General features: G+C 39.5%; 1 protein-coding gene across 1 annotated transcript in view; it reads right to left on the bottom strand.

Moving 5' to 3' along the window:
* Window positions 1-1,418: 1,418 nt before the first annotated feature.
* sbf1 (SET binding factor 1) overlaps window positions 1,419-10,188 on the bottom strand; it is a 68,588-nt gene continuing 59,818 nt past the window's right edge. Inside the window, exons 40-43 of the mRNA XM_083907407.1 lie at window positions 9,507-9,712; window positions 9,304-9,391; window positions 9,063-9,194; window positions 1,419-6,719 (exon numbers count right to left, since the gene is read on the bottom strand). Coding sequence (XP_083763533.1) covers window positions 6,621-6,719; window positions 9,063-9,194; window positions 9,304-9,391; window positions 9,507-9,712 — 525 coding nt within the window. The 3' untranslated portion in view covers window positions 1,419-6,620. The remainder of the gene's footprint in view (window positions 6,720-9,062; window positions 9,195-9,303; window positions 9,392-9,506; window positions 9,713-10,188) is intronic.

The raw sequence follows: 10,188 nt of genomic DNA on the forward strand, positions 1-10,188 counted from the left end.
CATTATTACTTTGGGTATGATTGGTAATAGTTACATAATAAGTTAACTGGTTAACTTATTAGTGAACACAGAAAAAGTAGTTAAGGCATTTATTGAGCTCATTTGGACACATTGAGGATATCATGGGTTTATTTAGCACTTATTCATAATATTTGCATTAATTATCATATAAAAAATAGTTAAGCCTCCATTTCTTTATTAATGCATTGAATGAAAAGTTTGAACATATTGTCTGCTTTTTCATGAAATTTAATAGTGTGTTAGCATTTTAATATTCATAATATTTAACAAGGTATAATAGGTTAACTAGTTTTATTAAAAACTAGAGAGAAATTTATGAGTTCAGGTATTCTGTGTTCAATATCGAGTTTATATGGATACTTTGAACATGTATAAAGTGTAGTCAGCATTATATCATAATATTTAACAGTTATTTTGTTGAATATATTAATAATTAATTAAAACAGTTAGTGGCATTTGCGAGTGCGTATACTTTGGGTATATTGGAAAGTTGAGGATTGGACAAGTTCGCGGATATACTCCTTGCTGTTGGCCCCCGACAGCGTAGGCTAGTTATATTACTTTTGTAAATATAATCAAACGTGTAGATACGGTTATTGGAATTGAATCAACTTTGTGACCTGCTGCCATTACGTCAATATAACACCTTTACTTTGATTTACAATCATAGTATTATTGTTTATTAAGTGCAATTCCTTATACTACTCAGTTACTTTGTAAAGTAATAGCTACAGACTGAAAGTAATGATAGTACCCAGTAAGTCGAACATAATTAGCTGTTAGCCACTAGGGGGCAACTCCTCGACTAACTGAAAACTGAAAAATAAAACTAACTTTTAGTTCTCACTTGATTTATAAATAACTTTATAAGAAAATATTTTCCCGAGGAGTTCGTGGTCTCAAACCATTAGTTTCAGCCCTTCAACAGAATATGATGTTAATTATGTTAATTATGTTCCCCTTCAGCTGAAAATAGACGACAAAACACGGTGCACGGAAGCGCGGTGGTCCAACTTCCGGTGAACTTCTGGTTATTCACGCACTCCGTCATGGTGCGGCCAAATGACGTATTTCGTTGTTTTTCATACGAGTCTGTGGTTTAAAAACAATTAATGAAAACATTAATTACTGAGAACTTAACTTAATGAAAACAATTCTGCAACTTTATTCGTCAACCCAGTCTGCAGAATATAGAGCTGAACTGTTAATCTGCACTGTCGAGAAACGTCAAAAACTAGTCGTGTGTTTTTTTGACGTGAAACCAAAGGTGAATCAATGACACGAACAGAAAACAATGTGGACATTTAAAACCCACGGTTTTTATTTGGATTCTAAAAACTATACGAACATAAGTGACAACATAACCTGGCTCAGAATGTCATTTCTAATCAAAAATAATCTGGATTATGTCATATTGCCTTTGAGTGTTGTAGGGTGGTTACCATAGAGATGGGAGTGAAGACTCTGCTGCTGCTGCTGCTGCTGCTGCTGCTCAGGTCAACATTAGTTTAGAAAAGTTCAGTTTAGATGACGGACGGGGACGAAGCAGAAAAGTCCACACAAATGTTCATTTAAGGCCATAAATCTAGACATGAATATGTTTGTGTCCTTCCTTCTGTGTCCTTTAAACATTCTATTTTAGTGATGGTTTGTAGAAGCTGAGGAACCAAACAGTGAAGATCATTGAGACGCAGCTCTGTCAGTTAGAAACCATTAACAGCTTCTTCAATTTCTCAATTTGATGTTTCAATTGTTGAAATTGTGTCTCCAAAATCTCAAAATGATGAACGAAATATTCATATTTAAGGAGCTGTGAACTCATGCAGTTTATTATTATTATTATTATTATTATCATCATTGTTATTGTAATATTAACAGTAATAATAAAAAAATAAAATAAAAAAACAACTTAAACCAATTAATAAATTATCAAAACAATTGACGAGCTCCAGTTGAGTATTTAGGACAAACACAATAAAAACGTGGCTCATTTAAAGACAGAAGCAGGTTTAATGTGAGTTTTCACTGAGCTCAGAACTTGGATTTGTCGTTTCTTCGTCTTACGAGAATTTATCGAGACTTTGGAGTAACTTTGGAACGATCACTGAAGGACAGAAGGACTGAAATCCGTCCCAGAAACATCTTTCCTCACAATCACAATGAACTAATTCAACAATTATCAATTTGGCCTCTTTGTCGAGATTTAAATTTAAAACGTGTGAAAAAGTCTCTTGACAAAAGGTCCACAGAGACAAAGACAGTCGTTGTTGGTTTAATAAAATGTAGTTAAGTTAGATGTGCATTTATTTAAAGGTCCAGTAAGTAAGAACTAGTGAAATCTACCGGTGAGACTGCAGATTGTAACCAAGGAACTATGGTGGCCTTCACATGCCAAATTTCAAGATAGGAATCCATTTCGGCCTAAAGTACGTTGTAGTCTTACACTATGAACAAAACAATTATACGATAACACACAAACATATTTATGAGTATTTAATCTGCCTATAAACCATTTTAAATGTTACACACTGGACCTTTAAACAAAAGAAAAAGATGCATCAGGGACTCTGGGAAATGAGTGCATGATGCAGGCACTTTAAACATGGAATAATGAGGAAGGATTTTTTTTTTTTTTTTAAAGAAGCCATCATTATAGTTGTTAAATCATCATAAATGTTTACATTTAGCAAACATGAAGGAATTTAATCATTTCCTCCTTATTTTCTAGTTTGTCTGACTGTCATTGCTGCTGTAAAGGAACTGTTCCTCAGGTCAAACATGATCATTGCATCGCTTACTACACATCGTCTGTTAGCTGACGACGACGAAGTGACCGAAACTACGCCATTTTGGCCGGAAGTGGCACCGTTTACATCCCCAAGCATGTGCCGGGCGTGCGCCTCTGCCAGGACGCTGAAGGAGTCGGGGACAGAACATCTGAAGTAAGGTCTCTGCTATAAAACTGTTCATTATTCAGAAGCTTTTTCCTGCTTGTCGTCCATTTTCACAGCAAGAAAACATTCAAATCACTTTCTTCTATTTTCTAATGAGCCAAGGGGGCATTCAAAGTGTGGGATGAAGCTGCACCCACAGCGACCTCTGCTTGACAGTCTGTGGCATGTCTAGGCCATAGTTGTTGTAAACTCGAACAGGTTTTTAAGGTTCTAATTTGACGTTTATTTGAATTAATACCTGTATTTAACAACGTAACAGTGACAGCTCCACTTATCAGCCAATAGGAGAGCATGCTCTCTCTGAACTCCTCTGATTGGTCAAAGCCTCCTTTGACACCTCCTGTGTTGTTGATTACCAGCTTTCGATAAAATCCCACCTAGTGTAGCTTTAATCTAAGAGCAGATCAGTTCGCAGACTTTGTCTGTTCACATTTATTCAACTGTAATTTACATCCACAGATCCCAACACTGTGGGTGACCAACACAGTAAAATCCAACAGCCTTTGAAAGCACCTCAGAGGCTTGAACACACCACCAGCTCCACTCCTGCCATTAGCTTCTGCTACTGAGTAAAAACAACCGTGTTTAAAAAAAAAGAAGAAAAAAATACATTGAGGGGGAAAAAAACAAACAAACATTAGTCACATTAATACAGAAATAAACAAATGGCACCTTGAATTCCTAATTTAAAAATAAAGTGGTGCTTGAGGAACTTTCTTACTGAGGAGACAAGTTAAATAAATTACTACCATAAACGTTACATACAAATCTGGAGTAGTATATACAAAGGAGTTATTAGACACGCAAAAAAGAAGAAGAAAAAAAATCTACAATTTCAAATGTTATGTTCAACAAACAGCAGTAGAACCATATTTCACAGAGCAGGGACTGTGGCTGCTGAGTGTGTGTGTGTGTGTGTGTGTGTGCGTGCAGGAAAAGGACAAAATATAAAAATATTGAATCAAATAAAAAGAGCTTAGCTATTGTTTGTTTACTAACTAACTGATGTAAACCTGAAGCTAACAGGCGTTAAAATCAACCACTGCTGCGTCACGTTCATGACTCCACTCTGTTCCCGCGTTATTAAAGGGAGATTACAGTTCCTCATATTTGTGTCCAGTGACTCTGGGTCATGTTTAAGGTCCAGTGTGTAAGAGTTAGTGGCATCTAGTGGCGAGACTGCAGACTGCAGATAGAAGACTCCCACACTCATCCCTTCCTTTCCTAAGAGTGTCAGAGAACTACGGTGGCCTTCTTATACCAAAAAAGATGGAACCATTCCACTAATGTTTCACTCTTGCTACCATTTCGTCTTTCTTCTTCATTATTAGCTTATGTATCAATATTATGTGGGCGGAGCCATTCTCTCTCGTTTGTATAGTAATTGTGCGTTCCATTTAAATCGGAAGTCGAACTGGGAGTGAGAAGTCAGAAGAAACAACAAAAAACACAAGTACAAATAACGGTAAAGATGGCAGTGTGTGGTAGCCATCTTGGAATATTATGACGAGTGCTGGGTGTCGCTCCAACTTTGTAAATTTGAAATGCAAGTCGAGGGGAAAATTCCCTTCAACATGGACAAATGGAACGCACCTTTAGTTTGGTTTAAAATGTGAGAAACACACAGTCGCTGCTGTAGAAAAACATGGCACAAAATGGTGGCCGTAGAGCAAGGCCCTTACAACAGTGACCTTTGACATCAGGGACAGAATTTCACTGAGCCATATTGTGGCTTTTTTGAACCCGAGCACCAGCTCATACTAAATTACTCGATGCAGTGAAGTTTGTGGTTTCATCGCTAACCGCGTCGTGCCTGATGTGAACAGTGAAGCTACGTCAACTTCACCTCCAAATTATTTTTGCATTTTTGTGCAGCGTGTCCCTGTTGCTATTGATGTGCAAAGGAAATGTAACCGTTAAACCAACATAACCGTGGGTATAATATATTTCAATTATAATGAACCCTTAAATATTACACACTGGACCTTTAACTCTGCACTCACTGGAACAAGCAGCATGAATCTCCTAAAGCTTCCCAGATCAGACACTGACATCGACTTCTATGAAACTGCTGCCTGTTTGTTGACATGTGAGCTTCTGCTCATTCAGTGCATGCACTGCACATAACAGAGACAAATATATATATATATACTATATCAACCTCTACTTAGGCATGAAATGCAAATCTTTGTTATTTATGTAAATGAACACAGAGCTGATTTCTGTTGAAGCTGCTGAGTGAAATTCTTTGAAATGGTTTTGAATTGAAACAGCTATATATTAGGATGGATATGACGAGAGTGTTTGCTCTGGTTTAGCATTAAAGTTTTGAAAAGCTGCAGAAGCTGCGTTTTAGTCTGGACGTACGGTTTGGTACTGAATGCACATTTAGCTTTTGGACACAATTATGAGCCTCGGTTGAAAAGAAATACTGCAACGTTTACGTCAGCACTTGGAGCGATGTGGCGAAGTCAGTGTCCTCTAGAAAACCTGGAATTGGAATATCCCGCGATTCTCATCGTTCGTCCCAATTTCCTTCCTTCCACATCTCCTGTGTGTTTTAAGAACATCACGACAAAAACAAACAGTTTTTCTTTGCACAGCCTGTAAAACTCTGATGAAAACAACACGTGGGGGATTGTATCTACTCTGTAAACACTCTCAGTGAAAAACGCTCACCGACACACACTCAATACCGGAATGATTCTAATCTCCAACTGGCTCTACTGATTTTGATCTCTACGACTGATTCATGGCTTTCACAGTATATCTTCATCATCTGCTGACCACAACCAGTGACCGAGCAGTGACGTCTGGTACAAATTTGGAAATTTAGAAAGGAAAAAAAATAAAAAAAAGATTAAAAAAAAAAAAAGGGAAATCCTTCATGATCCGTGGAGGAGTCGCCCTCTTCTCCTTGCAGCTGCAGCATCGTCACCATCATCATCATCATCACAGTCCACTTCACTGCAGCTTCTGACCACACGAGGCAGTGAGGAGAGAGAGACAGAGAGCAGAAACCTCTGAGGACTTTGAGGAAACAACGTTTTCTGCCACCATGTTTCGCTTCTCGGGGTTACTTTGGTCCGTCAACCCTTCAGTCAATCTGTCCGACACGTCTCCAGATGCGTCACACCAGGTTTCTGTGTGTGTGTGTGTGTGAGGGCGCATGGCCGTCATTCCTCCCCCTGGAGTGTGTTTGTTAAAGGGTGAGTGTGGGTTAGTAGGAAGGAGAACACGTTTAAAGGTGGAGGGTCTGGATTCATCTTCATGCTGCTCCAAGCTGCAGGGGGCGCCTCACACAAACCTGCTTAAATTACGCATTGCTTCTCTGCATCCACACATCCAGCGAACATAGTGGTCAGACGGTCAGGTAGGTGAGAGGCTGAAGCTACTTTGTCGAGACAACAGCGAGTGGTTCTTCTGGGTGTCTTTTTTTTTTTTTTCCTTTTTATAATTTTTTTTTTTATAACAAAAACACTGAAACGTTGTGACACAAGGTTATTAGTTCAACACTAGCAATCAGAACAGAGCTGAAGTGATGAAAGGCCTCCCTGCCCTTTCCTGTGTCACCGGGATCATCCGTCTGTCGGTGCTCAGTCGTTCCCGGTTGCTTTGCTCCGTTTTAGAGTCCAGCCTCTAACTCTAGGCGTCTGACAAGCAGCTCTGAACACTGTCCATCCACAGCTGTGCATTCAGACTGTCCTGCGCACAGAAGTTATAGACTCGTTTGGTCGTCTTCAGCTAAAAAAACAAACAAAAAAAAAGGAGAGATTAATTCCACAAAATATATAATGTAAATACAAACTATTAAATCACAGGTGGTATCCATCACCAAGTGCTAATTCAGGTGTTTTGAAGTGGAGCCTTATGGCGCTTTTCCACTAGCGTGACTCGCCTCGCCACAACGGTATAGACACAGCATGGTTGATTTACGTTTGCATTAGCAATAGTACATTGTACAGGGTCTCTGCAGGTTTCAACAAGTCAAATTTAAGACTTTTTAAAGACTTTTTTAAAGACCATAATGAATACAATTTAAGACCCATTTCAAATCCATACTGGCAAAAAAGTACAAAAGACATGAAGGAAAATTGGAGCCACAAATCTTTGAAATGCGGCTTAGCTGTGGGCTTCATTAAGTTTTCTCCGCTGCTATGCTAAGCTGTAACACACGGCGGCGCACGCGCATAGAACACTATCTAGTGGTGCTCGATACATTATCCCCGGGGAACACAGGTGGCCTTACCTTAGTTCCGTGTTGTAGTTCTGTTATCGCATCCTCAAAAACAGAAACATTTCAAAGCGAGTCTAAAGTTTATGCATGTTTTAAATAAAAGTAACTTTGAAAGATTTTTAAGACCTTTCAAAATTGTATTTAAAAACTTTTATGAGATTTTAAGACATTTTAAGGCCTTAAATTAAAATTATTGGATTTAAGACTTTTTAAGACCCCGCGGATACCCTGCTTGTACCTCGTACAAGCAGGGTATCCGCGGGGTCTTAAAAAGTTTGGAGGCGCTTACTTGGAACCTCACCTGAGCAGGTAATACTATGTGTTACTAGGGTTGGGTACCGACAGCCAGTATTTGTACTTGGAACTGATTTGTGTCAGTACTACCGAGTATTGGTTCACTTTTAATCAAATCGGTGCCAAATTTCGAAATGCAAGGCGGGCCGGGGAAACGCCTCAAACCTGATGAAGTACCCGGTCAAACACAGGATTTATTTAAAAGCTGAATAATGTAGAGAGGTCTTGTTGTTGTTGACCTGGTCCTAAATGTTTTAGATTTATTTCTAACTAACATTTAGATCGGTTAAAAAAAACTTAATGAAAACGGGTTAACCTCCAACATGTCTCTATATGTCTAAAATCTCTATATTTTTAACCAAGGACTCTGATGCATTTAACGACAGCACTGCTGAAAACCTGCGATCACCAGGGGCATCACAAACCCTGCTGCTGTATTTCAGCTCAGTGACTGTGTCAGACGCAGTCTGTGCTCCGGTCATACAGGAAGTACTGAACAATCGTTTTGATTAACTGATTCTAGTGATTCAGTTCATCGAATATAACTGCTTTATAAGTTACTAGTTTGAGTGCATATAAAACAACATCACGGCATTTTCATGCAGCTGCGCTGAGATGACACCGTCCATGTATAATATATAATATAATAATGGAAAACCAACCAAACCGTGTAGCGTCGAGTTGAGGCGGTACTATGTAGACACAAATTCACAAAAGACATGGCTGGAATTGGGCTTGTAACCCGGGACAGGTCAAAGATTGGGGTGCCCCTGAGCAAGGCACTCAATCCCCATTACTCCCCAGGGGCAGAAAAGTGAAGCCCACTGCCAAAGGATGGGTTAATGCAGAGATCAAATTCACTATCAGTAATTGGGCGGGTTTGTGCAAATAAAACTAATTCTAATTCTATCAGCAGCAACACTAGCAAAAACTGACACTAGAGGCCCACCGAATAAAATCTTTTGTTTGTTCCACTTTGTCAACTGCTCACCTCCTGCACCAAAGTACAGAAAACCAGCGATTTTACATCTCGGTACTCAGGAGTTGTTGGCCAACTGCTGCCTCCATCAGTAAGTGTAAATGCGTTCAAATTATGTAACTAACTAAGTTACAAAAACTTACCAAATGAGGCAGCAGTAGACCAGTAGCTGCTGAATCCAAGGGAGCTAAAAATGCTGATTTGCTCCATGGGCTTTGGTTCAGTTTAAGAGAATTCTGTTTCCAGTCAGAAAAGGCTCAAATCTTGTAAAACTCTGAAAACCACACTCCATAAAAGCTTTAATCACCACCTCATTTGACTCTACATTCAAGTAGTGCTCCCACATCACTGAGCCAGTGTCAAGTTTGAAATAAAATGTATAGAAGAGTAAATATTAGGGGTAAAAACACATCGGTATTGATGCATCTGTAGTATTTGTACAGTTTTAGATGTTTTACTCTTTCTAGTCTCTTTCAAACTCCGTGAAGGCTGCTGCTTCGGTAAAGGTGCAGACTCAGTCTCAGCCAGGTTATAAGCCAGATGTTAGCAGGTTTGATCACAGGTCAAAGTGACTCACGTCAAAGAAGGCTTTCTCTTCGATGTTTTTCGGCGATCCCATGGTTGGTGTTCCTGGAGTGACGGACTCGACGTCAGCCAGGTCGATCACGCCTTTACACTCCTTATCCTGCCTGCTCTCGTAGTATCTCAGCTGCAGACGAGGACACATTGTTAGACACACATGAACAGACAGAACACTGCCACCCACAGAGCTCTTTTTTCAACTCTGAAAACACTGAAGCTGTAGCACATTTATTTACCTGATGTTTGGTCTTGTCCAGGACAAACCACCGTGGTTTCCATGGTTTCAACAATGCTCCTTTCTTGTACAGGATGCCTTCAAAACTCCTAGTGAGGAAAAAAGGTATGAACGGGACAATTTGTTTAATTTGCCTGAAAATTGTCAGCAGCAAACTACAGATCTGTCAGTTCAGATGTCCTCTGAGTGCTTGAAGCTACAGACCTGTTCTCACTCTCCGTGCTCTGAAACTGGCTGTAGAGGGTGCTGGTGCTTGGACGACCAGGAACAGGTGTGGAGGTGGCACTGGCCTCGCAGTCCAGACCCAGGTTGATGGAGGATCCCACACCGCTCTCCTGCAGGTAGACGCCCTGAGAACGCCGCTGGTGGCTCAGGTTGGACGACATCAGCAGGGAGCTGGAGAATGATGGCTGTGGAGGAAGGAGTGTATGAAATGTGTATGTAGATAATAAAATGAATAAAATGTACGTAAATAAATGTAATGTTAAAGAGGCAAATCATGTCTGACCATGACTATGACTTTGACCAAGATGTTCCTTTGATTCAGTGCACAACATTGTTACAGTAACTATGTGCCTTTGGAATGCAACACCTCTAACTGAACATCAATCACACATTTATTTTTTTATCAGATTCTAATTAGGGATGAGCCAGTATTGGACCGATACTGGTCAAAATCACTGGATTGGATATTGTACAAATAAAAATTTAAAATCCAAAACAATCAAAAATGCACAGACCGTAAACATGTAAATACAAATCAGCAACAGCTTTTAGCAGAGTCATGTTATGGGCTGTTTATGTCCTCTTTCTGGGAGAAGAATATTTGTTACACAGTTGGAGAATTATGTCTTGAAATGGCTCCATCATTGAAAAGGTCTAAAAT

The sequence above is a fragment of the Microchirus variegatus genome (genome assembly GCF_963457635.1).
Source record: "Microchirus variegatus genome assembly, chromosome: 20".
NCBI lineage: Eukaryota > Metazoa > Chordata > Actinopteri > Pleuronectiformes > Soleidae > Microchirus > Microchirus variegatus.